We start from the raw sequence: 22770 nt of genomic DNA on the forward strand, positions 1-22770 counted from the left end.
TTATCAGAACGCCACCACGATTCAAACCAAACCAGCATTGTCTCACTGTGATTCGGAATTTTGTATATTTGGTTATTCGAATATTATTACTGTATTAGGTAGCTATCTCTCTTCGCACGGACGATGATTTCTTTTTTATTTCGTTTATTTTTTCAATTAATTATTAATAACATACAGTCTCTATTATTAATTACGATTACTAAATTAAACAGAGATTTTAATATTGCCAGCTGATGATATTATTATACTTTTGTAACGATTTAGGAATGTGTATGTCCTGAAATATTAAAAGACTGGAAGCCTCTTATTTAGTATATAACAAATTGATGAAGAATTTCTATCAATCGAGTTTTTAATATTATTATTACTGTACATTATTTTGTTATAAATATTATTATTTTATCGTAATGTATTTATGTATATATATTATGTTTACATCTGCAATGTACACCCCTACTTCTTTCTATATCTGTTTCTTTCCTCTATTTAAGGTTGCTTGGAAGAGATCGCTTTTTTAGCGATAAGGTCGCCTCTTGTGCATCTTTCTTAAACGTGGTTATGCGTTTATTGGTGAACAGTGTTTGTGATTTGTCTTTACTCGTGCTTGGCGGTGAAGGAAAACATCGCGAGTAAACCTGCATGTGTTTAAATTCATACAAATTCTACCACATGTGCATTCTACAAACCCACATTGGAACAGCTAGGTGGAACATGTTCCAAACCTTCTCAGAGAAGGAGCCCAGTTGTGGGAAGATTACAGGCTAATATTGTTGGTGAACAGTAAAGAAGATTTGATTATGATTCATTTGGTAATATAAGAGTTATGTACGACGAAGTTGAGTACATCTTATTATAGCTAGTCAGTTACATGTTGACATACACGCTTATACACGCTTGTACATAAACTAATTACGCCCACGCCCCGTTCGCGCTGACATTTGACTGGGAGATTTGATGATGATAGCTATATACAACCACCGATATATATAAACAACTTCTTATAAACACGATATATATTGAAATAACTATAATTATTTTAATTTAAAATCACAATGTTATTCATGTACGTGGTACGTGCCACAGCATGCATGTATTTGTAATAAAAATTATAGCGTTTTAAATATAGAAATCGTTATTATTAAAAACAGATACAAATTCTTACTCCAATTTTATTAAATGTATAGTAATACATTTTTTTGTCAGTAATACATTGCCTACTATGACATTTTTTTATAAATAGAACTAATACAATTTCACGATAGATATTATTTTTATGTGTTGTAATCAAATCAAATCAAAATAAACTTTATTCAAGTAGGCTTCTACAAGCACTTTTGAAACGTCATTTTAGAATTAAGTGAAGCTACAATGTGCTACAAGCTACATGTTATTTGCTTATATACAGTAAATGTCCTATCAACGAACTTTTATGTTTCCATTGCGGTATATTCGTTATTTCCATATCTGCTCACTCTCAATAAGTAAAATCTCCACGGTCATGATATCGCGTTTCAATTGTTTTCCTCTTAACGAAATTGAATAAGAATTGTTTCCATTACACAATACGTATATTCTTTTATTTTTATATACGAGTGCATCACTTGTTTTATGCTTATGACTTAATTATACATAGATATCTAAGAAATTGATGTTATACTTGTTGCTGATGAATGATATATATATATTTATTTATTTATTTATGGAATAAGTTGGCGGATGAGCATATGGGCCACCTGATGGTACGTTGTCACCATCACCCATAGACAATGACGCTGTAAGCAATATTAACTATTCCTTATATGGTCAATGCGCCACCAACCTTGGGAACTAAGATGTTATGTCCCTTGTGCCTATAACCTGGAAAACAACAATACTGAGTACCGTTGTTTGGCGGTAGAATATCTGATGAGTGGGTGGTACCTACCCAGGCGGGCTTGCGCAAAGCCCTACCACCAAGTATATATAGTTTTCATACTAGCAAATGGTTATTGGCGGTGATGGCCGCTTACTTCAAATTGATCTACTTATAAAAAAATAAATGATTGACATTTGATTATTACTTTGAATATCAAATAAATATATGTGAATTTGTTCAAATTGTAATAAACTCATGAATGCAAGCACTTTGCACTCAATATCGATTTATTTAAATCTTATTAATGATTGTATAAGGTATACTACAAGTATCATAAATCAAATGAAATATTTGAAAAACAAAATAAATACAATATATTTCAAGTAAGTACATTTTATATAGTATTTTTTTCCATTGTGGATATGAGTAGCAAGTGAGATAGTACAATGGAAACAGTAAAATGAGTACAGTCGCAAGGGACGACATAGCTTCTTGTTTTTGCATTTGTCAAATTAACTTTACATCGTCTTTGCATTTGTCAAATATAGGACCAAAGAATATTAAGTTCAGCCTGATCTTTCAAATGATTTGTTATGTTTACTCTGTGACCTTTTAAATGAGTTTCCTATGTTTACTGTTTTTAATCTACTGTTATACTATTTCCGCTTTTAAGTATAAGAAGATTTGAATTCTCTTTGTGTTGCCGGCCTTATATAAAAACGTTTATGTAAGATTATTAAGTTTTTCATTAAAGAGATGAAATAAGTCTATTATTGTTTAAATAAAATATGTCTACCATTGCCTTTTATTTCAAGATATTACTAGTAACCCTTAAACACACACAAGTGTATTGCGGACACATTTTTACGTTAACGTTACGTAAAAAATATTATTTGAAATATGTGTTCTGAGAAAGTGCAAATAAATTAAATCGTTAATATGTAAGATACAATTAAAGAACATTTCTAAAGTTTACAATAATTTACTTTCTTTTAAATTTATTAAATGAGTCCGATGGACACTACTAGTCAGTTACGTTACAAAAGCATACTGGGTAGTTAGGGTTTATTTTTCTTTTTTTTTAACTAAAATGTGCTAGGATTTGTTACTTAAATAACGCTTTCGTAATTAGGGACAAGGCTGTATATAGTTAATCATAAGCTTTTTCAAAAAAAAAAAATACAAAAAAAAAGTCGAACGTACCTCCATTTCGTCCTTCTATTCTGAAACCATGTTTTGACTTGCGCGTCTGTCATTTTCAATGTTTTAGCGAGCGACGCTCGTTCAGCAGACGCCAAGTACTTTTGCTTATGGAAACGTTTTTCTAGTTCTGCTATCTGCATTCTCGTGAACGAAGTCCTTGGCTTCTTGCGCTTGGGCGGCGTCCGGTTTTGGTAGGGATGTCCGATCCGCCTTGTGATTGGGAATGAAGCTGGAAATAAAGTGTTCATATTTACTATTGATATTTTCCGTAACATATAAAAACTTCATGTTGATACAAAATATTCAAAAATAGAATTCGATTTCAATTCAATCAGCTTGATTGAGATGTAATCATTTTATAATTGATTGCCAATTGACAATTATTCCAAATTACGAAATCGATTTTCATAGTTTAATATTTATCTCCTAACTAAAATCCGATATAGCATTTGATCTCTAAATGTCAAAATGAATTTCAGTTATAAGTAAGATTATTAAGTAATTTGTAAATAACATAAGGCGTTTATAAATTTGATAATTAAGAAAACAAAAGTTGCCCGGAAAAAAAATTGTCATTACATTTTTTATTAAGTAGGTACTTTGATAAATAAACATAAAAAATTGCAAAAACCTCAACCAACTAAAAAAAAACTTTTCAATAAACGTTATTCAATTATTTACATAACATTTGTACATAAAAACAAATGATAGTCAATTCATATTTCGACAAGCAAATTCGATGACTGACATTCAAGGAAATTAGTGAGAATAAATATTATTCAAATCCGGTGTAGCGATTTATCAGAAAATAGCATCTGAAATATACCAGAAATTACTCAGTCTTACTCGTACATTTAAATCTTATCTTTGTAATTGAAATCACGACTTAATCGAGTTGAATAATGTTCGACGATTACAGAATGCCATGCCAAATAAAAAACTCATTAAAGTCCGCATCAAGTATGAATCGCTAAGATTGGTATTGTAATACGTACACTGTAATCAAAATTTTTCATCCTTAATAAATGTTAAATTACATAGGCGTTCGTGGAAACTTAACTTGGAGATCAAACCGCAAGAAATCTCGTAATAGCCAAAAAGGTTCTTTAAAAAAGAAGTCGTAATTGTTAGCAATCGTTTTAAACTGCCAGTTACAATTCTCTTTTCGAAATTACTCCCAAGATGGCGGGAGGTGATTACGTTTTTAAAATTCGAAACTCAATAAATTACATTCGTTCAAGCGGCTCGCTCTGATTGGTCCGGCGGTCGGTAATGATCGGTGTTTTCCGTAATAGATCGATTTGCATTAAATGGCCCGTGTGATGAGATCATGTCGATACTAACTAGTATTGCATTCAATGCCAATGGTGCCTTATAATGTGATCATCCACAATCAAACCTCATTGGTAGTGCGGTCGTTAAAATTCATTTAATTTTAACCTTTGTCGAACAACAAAGGCATTAGCTTTTTATTTGCAATTATTTTACAGTAATCGAAAAATAGATTCAGTTTGTTTTTGTATACTTATTTTTTTATTAACGGACTCAGCTGGCTTAAACGGCCAAAAGAATATCGCACCATTTGATAAATATGTTTATAAGCTATCATTACTTTTGCTATAATTTATGATTTAATTAATTTCGAATATAGAAAGTCAAATACATAAATACACATAGAGATTTTATATTGTTATGATAAAGATCTAATTTATAGATCATAAAAAATAAACAATAATATAAAAGTATTTCATCAAATACAAATTTACAAACAAGTAATCGAATTTCGTGTCAGTATTTCATTTTAATCTTTTAAACAGAAAGGAGTTAAACGACTTGTTTTAATTGGTCGAGCGAGTGTAATGGCGGCCTTACGTGACCACGAATTATGTTTCAAATAACAATTGTGTGTACTTCACATTCGGTATTTTTTTTAGTAAAACATGCTTCATTTGTAACCAAAAGACCGTGAATTAAAAGTTTTTAAATAATTATATGTATCATGTTACTATATTATATTAGTAAATACTTCCATTCATGTTTAAAATTGGAATGCCTATATTAATTTATTCAGGAACAGATTAAACAAAAACATAAGTAAACATTTATAGTTTTCATTTAAATTATAGGTATACCTATATAAACTTTTTACATCATATAAGTTAGGTGTTAAACCTTATTTCATCCTTTTGAAAATCGAACGAGGATTTCGAATCATCAAAAATACGTCATGAACTATGCAAGTGATCCACATTAAGGTTGCCAAACGTTCATTGTCATGAACTATACTGGTACTATCTTTGCAGGATAAGGAAGATTGTCGGTTGAAAAATTGATACTATGCATAGTTAGCAAACTGAAGTAACAATGGGGAGCTCTGGGCCGATGATCGTAGTTCCAGACGAGAACACCAATGGACTCAGCGAGAGTTATGTTCCAAGTGAAACGATACCAGCAAACATCTATATGAGGATTTTGTGAAAGGCGGAGATCCAAGATCGTTCCCGTATTTTAAAAGGTCTATGTCTAGTGTAGTGCCTAATAATTATGTACACTTTTGAGTTTTGGCAATACATTTTATAATTCATACTTCCGTACTTAATATTATAAATGCAAAAGTAACTGTGTTTGTCTGTCTCGCTTTCACGCCAAACTACTGGACCAATTGAAATGAAATTTGGTACACAAATAGTCCTGAGCCTGAAAAAGGACATAGCTACTTTTTAAAAGTAAAACGTGTAGTCAACAAATTGGAACATTAATGTAATATTTTAAGTTAATTTGTAAATATATTCATATTTTCTATGCAAGCACAGCCGCGGGCAACAGCTAGTACAAAAATAAGTCAATAAGTAATGAGTCAAAAAAATTGTAACGATATGCAATTAATTAACTTTTTAATGTGTAATTATGTCTATAAAATAGGTTATTAATAAAAAAAATTGCGCCTTAAAATGTAAATATAGATAATACCGTTTACAATCCCACAGATTATATAAAACCATACAATGTATACGTAACAAATACCTACGTCACGGCATCAGTGAGGAGGGTGGTATAACAAGATTTGGTGGGTCTAATCTGGTTAGGGTATGATTCATGCGTGCCCACATGGTATGGCTTGCGTTACTTGTGTAAGGAACGTTATGCAGTATTCTTTTTTTAAACAATTCTATGAAAATAAAACAATTTTTTTCTTACGGCTGCGTTCGTAATTAATTTTATATTGTACAAATTGTGCAATTATTATTAATATTAGATATTTGTTGATACTCAAAGGCAAAGTAAGTTGATAATAAGTAATGTACTGTATTATTTCATAAAACCAGATCTTTTTTTCTACGTTATCTTATTGTGTTCATGAATTTCCGTAGGTACTGAATTGTGTTAATGGGTAAATGTTGTGGTCACAACTATTAATTTAAAAAAAAATGAATAATGCCAAAATGATTAGATCCATCAAAATGGATACAGGATAAAAATTGATTAAATAATAATAATACACTATGTATTATAAAATAATTTTTCATCATTTAAATTTATCTCAAAATTCATTAAGCTCCTAAAGGAAATTTTTACGCAGTTTCTCATTCGTACGCCTCATCTTTTTTATATTTCAAAGCCAATTAACATGAAAATGAAAACAAAAATATGAAGAGGGTTACTTTAAATGTAATAACACTAAGTTAAACGTGAAGAAAAATTAACAAACAAATTAACATTGAAGGGTTTAACCGTTTCGAGGTAACCCTTTATGATATTATCCCTTTGGGCTGAATCCCTTTCACCCTTGCTTTAAGTTGAAGTCTGAACGAATTCGAAATGTCATATTTATAATAAATTTGTTTTGACTGTGTTTTTTTTTTATTTTACTTTAATAAAAACTTTTTATGCTAGCTAAATGTTTAAAAAAAAAGGATAATAAGGATACTCTAAAAACAAAGCACAGATAATATAATTACAACGCACTTCAATGTATCTGTTTAATTTTTCAGAAGCTCATCTCGGGCGCGATTTAAAAAATTATTCATCGTAAAGCGTCGACTCAAATTTCGCGGCACTAGCGTTCCATATTTCAAATTTAAAAGCGGGAAATTCTCACTCATATTTATTTGCCACCCTGCAGGGAGGCGTAGGAAGACGAATGCTTGACGTCTAATTGGACTTAGACGTCGCTAGGGATTAGAGGTAGTCGTTCCATCACTCCAGTAGTCGTATTTGTCCACGCCTGCTCACTTGAGCCCACTGTGCCGTATGATTTAACACCTCCTCGTTACTCATAAGTTTGAATTATAAATTATTTACACCGTATCATATTATTCTTGCTGTATTCTTCGAAACAGTTTAACGATTTAGAATCGTTTTCGATATCGATATCACTAATTGCGACATTATAACAATCAATCGTTTCACACAACATTAAAACGTATTTGTAGTCGATGAGAATATATTTTCATACGTTTTATACGTTGCATCTGAATTGCCTTTATTGCTCGTAAATACTGAATCACCGATTCGAAATCAAAAATACGGTAGCGCGACGCAACATTTTTCAATTACGTCGGACAGTGGTCCGGAGTGAAAAAATGAACGGACAAAAAAACTCATACATATTGCACACAACAACCGATACCAATCCCCGCTAGTTACGTTAGCAAACGTATCCGAATCGAGTGTACTGTTAAACTCATGGAAAATTCAGTGGTTGAAAGCGGGTTGCAATCGGAATACGAGTTCGGTTGCATTTAGGAACGATGTTGCATTCATTCCGTTGAATCACAAAGGCAATCTTTATGATGTTTTCCTTTTAGTGCTACATTTCTCTCGTACATTTAGTGCGCTTCTTCCAATATGTACTTTTAACTATTTCGACTCCATATACGGTTTTAAAACGTAGCTCAGTTTACTGTGCACTTAAAAATATAGCGATTTCTTTTAAAATTATGCTCTGTATTCTGTGACTTATTGTGTAGCATTGTGGGCAATAAATAAGGAAAACATAAAACGAAATACACATACATTTTGAAGAAATTATATTTTATTGGTACGAGGCAGTGCTAGGCATGCTTAGATTAAAATTGCAACTTAGAAATATACAAGTTAAGCAATGTTTATTTGTAATAAAATTTGAAATTCATGTAGTTTCTTATTGCGCTTAGATTATTTCCATGAGACAAATTTAAGTAAATAAGTCTGTCCTTATATAACATACGTTGTTATTTTTTATAAACACATTTGTGCATTTATGTTTATCTGAAATGGTATTAAGTTTTTATTAGTTCTTTACGTTTGATTTGTTAAGTGTGCAATAAAGAAAATATACGTATAAAGTATTTGCATAAAATATTTTACAGCTTAAAACCTTTTTGATGTGAAACCTTTATTGTGACTTATTTTTGTATCTATGCAATTACAAAATTATTTCAATAACCAATAGGCTATTTGACGATGCGAAAAATAAATTGTGAATTATTGTAATCAGTGTATATTATTAGTAAAAGTAAAAATGGTTATTTACGGACGAAACTTGAAAATAATACTTAATTTATTCAAAAATCAATAAATAAAAATGCATTTTTTCAAACGTTTGTCACGTGACACAAAACGCTTCTGATTTGCCGGGCTTATGATGAAGTCACTTTCTTGTAAACCTTGCTTTTCTACTATACGTACCACAGATTAAAATACAACAAATTGACATCACCGACCCCATTGCAGCGCCATATTGTCCATGTAGCGTTTTCGCGCGTTATTTAAGTATGGAATTTTTAATATGATGTTTTTCGGCAAATATGTACTAGAAATAAAAAAATCAACTTTTATTGGTTTCCTTAACCTCTACTAAATAATATAAAATGGATTTTAAAAACCAGTCAAATAGCCTATTGTAATTCAATGTAGTTTCCACCGAGCGTTCCGTGATACTACGTTTTTAAATTAACGTTTCAAATATAATTCTTTCGTCTCCCTGTAAAATAATAGTTTTTAGGTTTATTAAGAAATGTCATAGCAACTTCAAGCCAATTATAGGCATCGTGTATTCACATGCATTAGCCGCTATTAGCCGCACGATTGTTTTGGTCATTAAAATTTTGTCCAAGCGTTGTCATCGCGACCACTGGGATCATGTCATAACCTAATTGACCATAATAAGTCGGATTCTCTTTTATGTAAATTAAACTTAAATATACGTAATAAGCCTTTGTTAACGTTTAAATGGTATTTTTGTGGAATTGTTTTTTAAATTACACTGGGTTCCAAATTATAATCTCTGGTATTTTTTTGGGTATTATTATTTAGTGTGGTATTTTTTAATAATTTTATAAAATGTTTAATGTAATCGATATTGCTATTAAAACATCGTTCTTGTTAAACATTATTTTACTTCCGTAACGATAAAAATATACTTCAATTAAATTCAAAAGTCAATTTCATTAAAATAACATCAGCCTTTAATTAAATAGTCTTTTATAATACAAATGATAAGAAATATTATTATGTATATTTATTTGACGTGATATATAACATAAGATAAGATCTTTAAAAATTGCATGTAAGACATTTTAACACATCGACGCTATTTTTTATTTATTAGCTCTGCAATTATAAACAATTCCTCACAACATTGATTTGTCTTTTACTCTTCGAACCTCTACAAAACTATCTTGCCACATTTATGGCATAATATGATATTCTGTGTGTGTCGATTATTCTCCTTTTTTATTATATAAGATAGCGGACGAGCTAAAGGACAAGTGGTCACCACTACCCAAAGACATTGGTACTGTTACCCATTCCTAAATTATATAAATAAACTAGCGATCAGTCCCAGCTTCACACGGGTGCAATGCTGATACTAAATAGATTACAGAATTTGTTTATTTATGAAATCACATTAGAAACTCCTAAAATTTTCAGCGTATCTTTACTATATTGTCCATGTATTATATACAAAAACCTTCTTCTCGAATCACTATGTATGAAAAAAAAACCTCATCAAAATCTGTTGCGTAATTTTAAAGATCTAAACATACATACATAGGGACAGACAGCGGCAAGCGACTTTGTTCTATACTACATAAAGATGATATAGTACCTACATGTATTTATACATCTTTATTCATAATATTCAGACCTTTTACGTGTCACACATCCCCCAATGATCTAATATCTCTATGTGCTATAAATAGCAATATAATATTTTATGTATGTCCGCATCTCCCGTCGGTAGCTTTCTCGTATATTAACACATTTGAAATATGGCGGTTTTTATGACCTATCACGTTATGGATTGCCGATAAAATACATCAAAATTCAGGTGATACCTTACTAGCTAAATATTACATACGGTTCAGGTCGATAATGCAGACATTTTATATATTCGTATAACCTAGCCGTCTTTCTAAGACTTTTATTAGTTGTATACAAAGCAGTTGCATGTTTGTGTTTGTATTTTGTCTCCGTCTTTCGAATTTCAAATTACTGATGATAGAAAGAGTAAGGACTTGAGTTGATATAATTAAAATAAATATCTAAATATTATAATGTTTAAAATATAAAAATAAATATTATTACAGTGTTGAATAATAATATTATTTTTTTTATAGTTAATTGGCAGGCCGATCCGAGATGGCCCAGTGGCTAGAACGCGTGCACCTTAACCGATGATTTCGGGTTCAAACCCAGGCAAGCACCACTATATTAATGTGCTTAATTGGTGTTTACAATTCATCTTGTGCTCGGCGGTGAAGGAAAATATCGTGAGAAAACCTGCATGTGTCTAATTTCACCGAAATTCTGCCACATGTGCATTCCACAAACTTGCATTGTGGTGGAATATGTTCCAAACCCTCTCCTTAATGGGAGAGGAGGCTTTAGACCAGCAGTGGATAATTTACAGTCTGTTACTTTACTACTTTACTATAGTGAATTGTAATATTATTCTGTAAGTATATGTGTTGTGCAATCGATTCCAGACGAGTTAAGTCACAGCCAAATTTTAAGTTAACATAAATTTTAAGAAAGCAACTTATGTCGTAACTTACATACTATAAGTTATTAGTTTTCAGTTAATGTGAGTTTATTCTTATTTTAAAATTTAGACCGCCATCCAAAGCAAGACATTAGAGATTACAATGTAACCGTCTTAGCGTTTATTTTGAATGATTTGTATGCATACATACACTTTGTTGTTTTCTTTACCTATATTTTCACAAAGGCTTCCACAAAGGTTAGTAGGTACTGATTTGTAAATCACAGTACCCTAAGATACAGGGCCTCTTTGATGTATGTATCATGTATCATAGTTAAATATGTGTATTATATTTAATATTAATTTTTGCCCACGGTTTCACTCGGAAGAAGTAGTCTATCCTTCCTTGGAGTTCAAACTTTTTTCATCCAAATTTTATCAAATTCGATTCAGTGGCTTAGTCGGGAAAGTGTACGGACAGTGTACATTGGCATTTGTACTATTATTGTATTGATAAGATATGTATGCTACAGTTAAAAAGGCTTAAGAAGGTGGAACAGTCCACCTTCTTAAGCCTTTTTAATATTAATATGTTTTGATATACATATAAATTATATTTTAGTTCTGGAGATTACAAACACAGAAACAAACTAATTTTACCACTTTATATAACGTCATTAGTAAATAGCATTTAAAAAAATACAGTAAGCAATGCGTGCTATTTGTAATATTATGTTCAAAATATACATCGCAATAATATTCATTACATAATAACATATAAGCATATTCTCATAGTATAACTGAGCTTCCATGAAAAAGTATTTATAATACATACGGGTTTTATACAGAGTCGGTGTGGATATCATCACATATCGGGGCGCGTCAAATTTTCATAACACCCCTCGGGAAATTCCGAGAAGGGTGTGCCAATGTTTTAGTGTATCGATGATTTTGCGGCATACGTTAAACGAAACCAAGGAGGTTATGGTATTTTAAGATGTCATAAATAAAACCTTATTGTTGGAATCGTTTCTTTCAAAGACAATATAACAGAAGGTACCAATATTAATTGTCATTGAATTAGCTGTCGCTAAAAATGAATTTGGTTTATTATTTTATGTGCTGGTCGATACGGATGTAATTTAAATTTCGAATGGTAATTTTCGTTTCTGAAATATTGCTTTCTTGTCTTGAATATCACAGTTCAGGTACCACACGCTCATCAGTTATTATACCGTCAAATAACAGTACTCTGTATTGTTGTGTTCCGATTTGAAGGCTGAGTGAGCCAGTGTAACTACAGGAACAAAAGACATAACATCTTAGTTCCCAAGCTTGGTGGCACATTGACGATGTAAGGAATAGTTAATATTTCTTACAGCTTCATTGTCTATGGGTGATGGTTACCATCAGGTGGGCCATATGCTCGTCCGCCAAACTATACCATAAAAGAACGGTGGTAAAATGCAGGAGGCGTTTCAAAGGTCAGATGGTTCTTGCATGTCACGAGTTATATAAGAACTCAATTCTACCGTTACTGTTCGATTCTGTAAGAATTCACTTAGTATCGGACTCGTGAAATATCGACAGCCGGCTTACGATATTTTGATACGAGTAACCTTTATATAAATGTAATAGTCAGTGTCGTATATCACCGACATTATGCGCTCGTGTTCTACGGTGAGTTTAAGTTCTTGTTACAGATTAGCCGTACTGGTCCAGATCGACAAGCGATTAACAAAGACCCACTAACACTAACCCATAACCCAGCTGGGCATTCAATACTCCGTCGATACTAAAGCAATTATTAAGCTGTCTTCTGGCACCAATTTAAATTGTTGTCATTTGTTTATTTCTGTATTGTTCTTCCCTTGCCTTAAACAGCATTTTAACACCAGCAGTGTAACTTCAGGCACAAAGATCATACCATCTTAGTTCCCAAGGTAAGTGGTCGAATTTTTTTATGTCTTATGTCACTTTAAAGGTAGGACGGGCAAGTGAGCACCATTTCTATGGCGCTGTAGGAAATAATAATCATTCCTTACATCACAACAATGTTGCACCAAAAATAGAAGCTAAGATGTTCTGTCCCTTGGTTCCAATGGCTCTCTTAACATCCAAACCGGAACACAACAATATAAATATTCCAGCACAAAGCTGTATACAGTATCAATAATTATTATCAAAGGTACTTATACACCAGGTGGTCTTTTTTTATTTAAAGAAATAAAAGAAAGCAACGCTAATCGCCGCGAATATAAAAACAAAGCGAACTTCACGTCAATTACGTTTATTTACAAATTACTTTACTCAAATAATAGTATAATAAATACGAGCCCTAAGTTACCACAAATGATATTAGCAACATCATTTAGAATTACGCATTTATTGGCTCAAATGGCAAGTAATAAAGTTGTGTGTGTTTAAAAGGTCAATTATACGTCAAAATTCATCACGTCATTAAGTGATTGGTCGGTAGACTTCACAGGCAGTGAATATAAATCGGTTCGACTGTTTATTTATTCGTTTATATTATAAAGGCTAAATAGACGCTGCTGCAAAACTACTATAAATAAAATGCATACAGTATAGCCAATTGCAATGGAAGTAGGAATAAAAGATACCTTAGATTTAGAACCTAAAAATATTGTAATATTGGGCTCTACTAAGAGCTTATGATTAATATATCTTTATTAACACTACATAATTATTACACTAAGCCATTTATTTTCGCTTTTTTTTCCAAAATTCCGATAACAGTTTCGTCGACGTTCAAAATGCAAATTTTTCGCAATAATCTCTTCAATTTGATGTGAAGCGTTGTTTATTTGGCTTTTTTCCTTTTATAATCGAAAAAGAGTAGGTATAGAAAAGTATTTATCTATTTAAAAAAAAGTAAACCATCCGAAAAATATATACCAACTACCCACTGCTTTTTAAAGAAACGGATTAAACCATGAGTCACAACAAAACAATCTCTTCAGAACCATCATTGATCTAATAATCTAATAATGCAGTCGACATTAATTATACAATTATTTACTCCTTACAGATATTGAATACAATGTATGAGTGTAATGTATGTAATGTATTGTATGCGTATATATTGAAAATTAAAAAAAAACAACATAATTCAAACTAAGATCAAGCGCGAATTCGAAATTCAAAAAGAGAGAGAATGAGGTTGTATAATGTCGTTGCCACAGATTACATACTCGTTATTTGTTATCTGTTGTCAAGACTTTAAATCTGTTATTCGTTGTATTACAACTCTATAAAATGATCTCGTAATTATTTACATACGTTCTACATCATTGTTAGTTAGGGTTGCCAAAAGTTTTATTAATTCTAATTTAACCAGCATATCCTAAGTCAGAATTTCGGACGAGGATATCCTTGAAAGATTTTTAGATGGTATTTCATATTGATTTTGGTCTTCATGTTTTTGAGCCCGAGTGTACAAAATTATTTAAGAAAATTAGGTAAAATATGGCGTCTATCAACCAATTTGCGTCGGAATATAACACTAACACAAAATGTCAGAATCATAGAATCATTCAATCTGTCAGTGAGTAAGAGTTAACAATCGAAATAAAATTGAATATAATAATTATTTATTTGTTTAAATACGTTATTGATCACCGTGAAGTTTATGGGACAAAAGGCGGACTTGCGTGAAGGCATTCTCTGCCAATTTATTGATTGATATTGATATCTTAATAATAAAGCTGAAATGATTATGCATATAAATAAATAAAGGCATTTATTAATACTATTTAAGACCTTGAGCCGTGCATTTTGAAAATTTGCGTATTGGTATTCAACGCGGAAACAATATCAGCTTGAGCCTTCCTTGTAAAATCATCTGCCGACGGCAGATACTTCAAAATCACTATATAGTAAAGTCCCGGCCGCGTCTGTCTGTATGTACGCGTTAAACTCCAAAGCTACTGAATTGATTTTCATGCGGCTTTCAGTAATAGACAGAGTGATTCATAAGGAAGGTTTAGGTATATAATTTATTGCGGTTTTTATGTAAATACTTTGAAATAGAACGACAATTGTAAAACATGTCTAAAAAGCAAGCGGCCGGCGCCAAGGAGTTTTCATTGGAGACGCTGTCGAATTCCTATAAAAATATTTAAAAATAAACTTATGTCCGCCCGTGCAGAGCCGGATGAGCCGCTAGTATCTCTACAAATAGAAAAAATAAGCGATACTTAACGTTCGTATATAAATATCAAGGCATGCAATTATACATTTATATAACGAAAGGTTTTTAACTCAATTTAATGCATAACTTGCAGAATTTTTAATTAAATTAATCGACAGCTGCACATATCCATGTCACGTGATCACCATTTTAAAACAAATTATGCAGAAATTACATTTAGTAAATGTTTACATAATTGCGAAGATTTACATACGGTTATACAATTTCTTTCAAATGTATCTTGTAAACACACAAATTTACAATAAATAATGTTTTTTAGCATATATTGTTCTGTTTAATCAGGTCTAAGCCCTCAAGTAATTTCTTTAAACACCACATATATGTCATTATAGCGATCCGCCCCGGCTTCGCATGCATATTTGATATGTATTTATATTATAACCAAATTACATCATAATCATGATAAATTGTAGTAAATTTAAAATCAAAATACACCTTATTCAAGTGGGCTTTTACAAGCTCTTTTGAATCGTCAATTAACAATTAAGTGAAGCTAGCTAGCTATGTGTTATATTGATGTATATCCTATACCGATTACTGTAAAATTGCATCCAAATCCGATCAGTAGTTTTTTCGTGAATGAGTTCCAAACACACATACATTCTCGGATACTTTCTAATTTATAAATATTAGTAGGATTATAAAGATAAACATGAAAAACTGAGTAGTGATCGCTTAAACTTATGATCATTTATTAAATATCCATGTATTTTTTTATATACTGTCACAAAAAACCCGGTTGAAACTCTTCACCGGCGGCGGTAGGAGATAATGCCTTTACCATCTATAATCCAGACCCGGATATTCCATCAACAAACAGCATCACTTCGTTTTTATGACTTCCGGTTTCAACGGTCAGTGAGTTAGTGTAATTATAGACACAAGATCATGGGATCCATATTTTGGCTTTGATAGACTAAAAAAGGATTTATGCAAGTCCTTGTATCGCTTGGCCAATACACTCGAATCGAAAAATTAAAAAATAAAACTGTCATCCTTGCCTTCGAAAATGTTTCTTGTTAAGTAATATTCGATATTCAAAATTAGACATTATGAATAATATAATCTCAGAACGAGAGGTCAACACAGTAACAGTCTTAGACGATTGATTCAATTAAGATAACATCTTGATGTAGAGATACGTATGTTAATTTCGCTGCGATAATATGTTTACACGACGATGATGATATTTGATAGCGGTGACAGTAATTTGAGTCCCAGCTATGAAACTATTTAATCAATATATTTAAATAATAATTTGTCTTGTTTATTAGTAAGTAGTAACCTATAGCTATAATAAAATTGTAGTGTCTTTTTGTGCTATTAAAAAAACCGCTTTTTACTAAAGGCATATTGTATATACGTCGACTAGACCAGGGAGGGAATTTTCACAGGCAGATTAAAATATAAAAATATTATATTGTTTAAATTTAAATATTCTTTATGATGATGATTGAATCCGTCGTTAAAATGTTTAATTTGATAGATTGTTTAAAAGTAAAGGCGATTTGTAATTTAGATTCTAAGCAAAATGTGGCGCATTTTTTTATTTATGGATGTCATAATATATTGCTTATTTACGGTAAAGTTTTATTTGTTCATCTTTGTTTTCTAAAAGTGTTATAATGTATACTTTTACAAACTATTTTAATATTGATTTATTAAAAATCTGTAGTCAACAGACTAATAGGTATGTGTATATCAAGAAAGTAATTGATGAAAATTTCAATTTTAATCTTTTTTTTAACCAAATAATTTCTTGTCAATTTATACTATAAGGCTATGTATTTATATATAACGGAGGTTTTGTCCATTTTTTAATGTGTGTGCTATAAATGATTTTTTATTTACGTACTTTTTTATATTTTATTATCTGTATATTTTATGGTCTTGTACGTATATCAATTCTGGTGCAGTTAAATGAATAAATTTTGAACATATTTAAAAAAAAACTATAATTTTCTTAATCGTGTAAAACAATCCTTATCTCTGACTGTCTGGTAACGTAAGCATTAAGTAAAACTGCGGTTCCTAATGGCAGTCAGGGCGGAAATGACCGCTCATTACGAGAAACATGGCCGATTACACTCTCTATTGATCGCGAAACGATCACGACCGACTTGAGAAAAATTGCTATCGATAGGGAAATAAGATTAAAACGAGAAAATACTTACTCAATAACTTTTATAGAGCTACTGACGATATAAAAAAATACGTACTAACTCTTGCAAGATACTAGACGTCTTAACATTTCATCAATTAAATCAATATATTTTAGGAATAATAACGGAAGATCGTCGTCATTATTGATTAATAATTAAATTAGTGTTCCATATTTAAATAAACATTAAATGAATTGAAGCTTATTTTAAGACAGATAGGTCATACTCGTATTGACAGATGCGGTCGCTTAGGATATATGAAAGCGATGAAATACAGTGTACTTATGTAAGTCTTGGAGTAAGTCATGAGTTCTTCCAGAATAGCATTGTAGTCACAGAGTAAGTGACCCAGTGTAATTACATTTACAAGCGATTTAATGCCTAATTTCTCACGGTTAGTGGTGGTTTTTCTCCAGTAAGCGAAGCAGACGACTTTTCATCAGAAGCCGAATTGTAAGAATTAAAATAAATAGACCACATTAGTCAACACTCAATTAGTTAATTACTAAATATTTAATTATTAATTAAATAAATTATATATATAAATTTAATTTTGACAAATTATAATTTGACCGGTTTTATCTTTGGTTAAATAATTTTCTACATTGATTGATTGATCTGATGATGTTTTAGTGACTTTGAGCATTGGCTTTGAAACTTGATGACGTGATGATAAGGCTGCCCATGGTCTGGAGCACATTAGGTTTTAGGAGGAAGTTATAAAAATGGCAGTGTTACACTCTCGAAAAGCAAGTAAAGCAGTTTTTCGAATACGTGATCTTTCTACAGTTGTATCACATTATCGTTCCTTGTATTTATAGTCTTTGTCGATCCATGAGTTTACACTCTCACTTGTTCAATATAAGTTATTTTATCCAAATAGATAATCTTTGCAAGCAGTCGTTATGCAGTTAGGTTTAAAAATATGTTCTAAATCGGAATCGGAAAAAGTATTTACTAATTGATTTTTTCACAAATATTCGAATATCGATTTTATTTTTTTCTAAAAGATAAATGACAAATTATTGACTTTCAGATTAACGACGGTAAGTGACAAAGCTGACCGCTAACTAGCGGACTGTCCCACTCAGATACGCTCCAAATGATTTGGCTTATCTCACGACTTAGCTTTGCTTTCTACTTTAAATAAAAAATAGGTTTAGTAACGACAACTCCTGACCTCACCTTCCTACAATATTTCAGATATTCTTAATTAATGCCACAATTTGTAATACAAAAACTTCAAAATGTAATTCTAAATTCATATCAGATTCTAAAACTTTGTATTAAAATCCACATCCTGACCTCACCTTCCTACAATATTTCAGATATTCTTAATTAATGGTACAATTTGTAATACAAAAACTTCAAATTGTAATTCGAAATTTAAATCAGATTCTAAAACTAAGTACGTATTAAAATCCACATTGTTCACTTTTAAACCAATAGATTTAAAAAATGCTATAAGCGTTAAACGCTATTCAATAAACAAATAAAAAATAAACTTCTTCTATTACTCAGTATAAAAATCAGTGTATGAGTGTACAAAAATATCATCTAAAAGCTTAATACTGGAGGTAAATAGTATGATAAATTAAAAAAAAAATCATTTGCAGACAATTCAACGAGTTATCTAATTTATATATCCTTTATTTAATTATTTCTACATTTCGTAATTCAATACTATTCACAATTTATTAGCATTTGATAAAATGAAAAAATGTTACGACTTTTTAAGTAAAATTAATTAAATATTAACTTAAATTGTGTATAAATTTAAACAAAGTCTTAATAGGTTGAATTATATGTATATATATGTCATCTTTCCATTAGATTCTAATGGAAATAGCGATTGACGTATAATAGACAGTTATAAATATCCAAATTAAAAGTCAAAATTAATTTGTCTTTTTTAAACTTTTCTATGCAACAAATATTCTTCTTGATTGTTATCAAACTGATGGTTAGTGTGATAACAATCAAGAAGAAAATTTTAACCTTTCGTGTAATTAGTTTCATTAAAAAAAATAAGTGTCATAATGACATTTAAAATGGCGCCAAAGTAGTACAAACTTTGTTATAGCGTCATTGTGTAATTAATTATCGGTTCTTAAAAAAACTCTTTCCTTCAGAATTCGTTTTCATTTACAAGACTTTTCTAACAAAAAGAAATATATACATTATAATTATAAAGTAAAACGAGTTTTGAAATTATTCCTAAAAATTCAAAATAATTTGAAATTTGATATCTCTTTGTCTTATCTTAATGTGATCTGTATTAATTTAAATAAGGAAATATTATGTATCATTATACTTTTAGTGATAATTCTTAATATAGCTACTAATGTATCAGTATTTTATTGCCGTTAAATAATCCATGTGATTTTATTTTATATATACCACTTAAAATAATAAAAGTCAAGTATAAATGTTCTTAAAATAATTCAGTCTGGTCAAATAAAAAACCCTATAAGTCGCATCCTATACAAAGAAACGGGCAATTTAAAAAAAAAACGATCTGTCAAATTATTGGCGCTAAAATGACAAAGGTGTTTTTTAGTCACCACATCAATATTTCCGACGCACGCACGCTACCTATTGTCTCAATTATAGAGTGGACGTCCGCACTTCCTCAGAATCGGGGTGGTCGCAAAAAACACCCAATTCCGTTTTACACGCGTTCCGATTTGATCGGTTTTAATCTTTTTTCGCAGAAAACTTTTGATAGTTGTTTTGTTTTTATTAAAACTTCAAGGATATACGGAACGATCAGGCAATTGTAGAAGAATACCAAAGATGAATGTTACATAGGAAATTGTTATTTATAGGGTACAAATAATTACACTAAATTATATTGAAAATTCGGCAAACGATGACGTTAACAGCAAATGTATAAAAGGTCATATATACATTTAAGTTTACGTACTTTTACGTCAGTAATTAAAAGAATTCAAATTTATCTCGGCACAGTTAATCACCCCATTTGAGTCAGTGGGCTATTCGAAGTTGAAAAGGTTTTTTTAGTCACAAATCCGAAATCGGCGCGACAAATTACAGTAGACGAGGCGCCGTGACCGGAAAAAGCTCCCAAAAAAAAAGTAGCCCTAGATGTGTCACTACGCCATAATTGCTGGATATCCCCTTTATGTGGACGACACAGGTTGCATAAAATGTGAGATAACGCTGTTTGTTTTTTATCCGCTGAGTAAAGATACGATTTACATACTACTTAAAAATATTTATGGCTTCGAGATAATATTTTGATATGTTAGAAGTTTTTCAATACCTAAGTCAGCTCATTTGTAAAATTCCTTTTAAGGATGTTTTATACTTGACAATTAAGAGTGATAGTTACATTAGTATTCGATATTGATTACTAGATTTTTCAAGTGACCTGTTAGCATAAAAACATTTGTATCTTTTAAAAAGAAAGACACTGACATCAATTAACCCCAGAGAAGTGGCGAATATTAATGTCCCAAGATAATATCACGCATTGGGTTCGATCTAAATGCTTTTAAAAATAACATCATATCTGTATATTTTGTAAATGTGTGCGTCATAAAAAGTTGCATTCAAATAAAGTATAAATTTTGCCAAAAAATTTTCAAGATAAGAGATAGAGAATACAGTACAGGATTACAATATGCAATAGCAAAGTTGTGTAATACATGCTATAATTCTGTACTTAATAAAATAGACATATAATATTAAGAATATTATACTTTGTATAAATTGTATGTATTTTATATCACTCACCATTTAATCTGTCTTTCACAACTTGATGTGCAAATGCAGCAGCGGCAGCTTGCCTCATTGGGTCTAGGGCTACGCCCCATGCACCCAACGCACCCAGAGCCCTATGTGCCGGCACTCTTACAACCCCCGGATTACTCGGAAAGCCATAACCCCCGCCTAAGCCAAGCCCTGGTCGTAGCAATAGACTACCGTTTGGGTATAGACCTGGGTTATGAGAAAAACTTAAAGGCAACCCAGTTTCTTTTGTATCGTCCTTAGCACTTTCAGATTCTGTGTCCTGATCACTCCTATCGTCACTCTCCCCGGAATTCCGACGTTTTTCTATATCTTCAAATTGTTTACCTAATAACCGAGATATACTGAAAGGTAAGTTCACTCTCTGCTGAGTATCTGTCATATGGTCATTAGGGGAATCCCTATATCGTTCATTAAAACTATGCTCGGAATCACGATCATCAGAAGCAATGCTTCTGTCATATTGACCCGATAATCTACTATCAGAGTCCACATTGATCTCTTCCTGATCGTCATCCGAATGCACAGACGACATTTTGTTATAAGTTCTTCAAAAACACTGACACTCTGAGTTCACCGTAAATAAACCGACATTTTAAAATTCGAACACTGTTTAAATTTTGTTTCAGTAAAATTTCAGTAAAATTCTATGTTCAAAAAGTTCCCGCGTTAACCGACCGCGCGCGACCGAATCAAAACACGATATCAGCAAAAACGAGCCAATCAGCTGCCCCACCTCTTCAAACGTGATAGTTTGACCGCACAAACGCCTCAACTATGCCCGTTGAGTGGAACAGTTTCCGACAAAAGCTTAATACGATTTCCAAACATAAAAACTCGTTTGGACTCACTAACTTTAACAGAATGGCTCGCCCCGTCTCTTTCCTTAACCGTCCCGCTTCAACGCTTCCCCCATCACGTACGCATTTGCTTAAAATTCGCCTTTCTGTCTATTGTTAAAAGGTTCAAAGTGAAACAATAAATGCATATAGTTACAACATTTTCCTCTAATTCAAAACGACGTAAGCACATGAAGGATCTTTCGTGAAAGTGAGATGACTGCACGCGCTAGGTTAGTTTGACCTGAGTTAAAAAGAGACAACTATATTTATATCAAGAGGCGTGTCCTGTGATATTGTAACGCGCCGTTTAAATCCAGTTATGGCCTGAGAAATGGTGTACATATTAAGGGGGGCAATGTTAGGAACTATTTTTGAATCTTTTAAGACAGTTAAATTATTTACGTTCGGCCGACCGAGCTCCTCCATAGACAATGCACTTTATAATAAAATAGATCCCTGGTTTCGTGTTATGGTCATAGATAAGTAGAAATAATGTATTGCTGAAGATAGCTTGTTTATGGTATTGGTTTGGACAGCTGGAGTGGTAAAGGGTGTATTATTGATTGAATGATAAACTAAGAACGGTATTCTTATTTATAGCTTTTACAATAATTGTTGAGCACATTCCAATCTATGTCATATTATGTGGATGAATGTATCGAAATTGTTGTCAAAATTGTCTTTAATTAAAAAAAAATATACCTATTAAATTTGAATAAGTAGAATTCCTA

The 22770-nt window shown here is 31.4% G+C and overlaps 1 protein-coding gene across 1 annotated transcript in view; it reads right to left on the reverse strand.

Annotated features, from left to right (window-relative positions):
* LOC124539895 (T-cell leukemia homeobox protein 2-like) overlaps positions 1 to 21732 on the reverse strand; it is a 40683-nt gene extending 18951 nt beyond the window's left edge. The window contains exons 1-2 of the mRNA XM_047117255.1: positions 21183 to 21732; positions 3059 to 3287 (exon numbers count right to left, since the gene is read on the reverse strand). Coding sequence (XP_046973211.1) covers positions 3059 to 3287; positions 21183 to 21732 — 779 coding nt within the window. The remainder of the gene's footprint in view (positions 1 to 3058; positions 3288 to 21182) is intronic.
* Between the last annotated feature and the right edge of the window lie 1038 nt (positions 21733 to 22770).

Source organism: Vanessa cardui, chromosome 23 (assembly GCF_905220365.1).
Source record: "Vanessa cardui chromosome 23, ilVanCard2.1, whole genome shotgun sequence".
Taxonomy (NCBI): domain Eukaryota; kingdom Metazoa; phylum Arthropoda; class Insecta; order Lepidoptera; family Nymphalidae; genus Vanessa; species Vanessa cardui.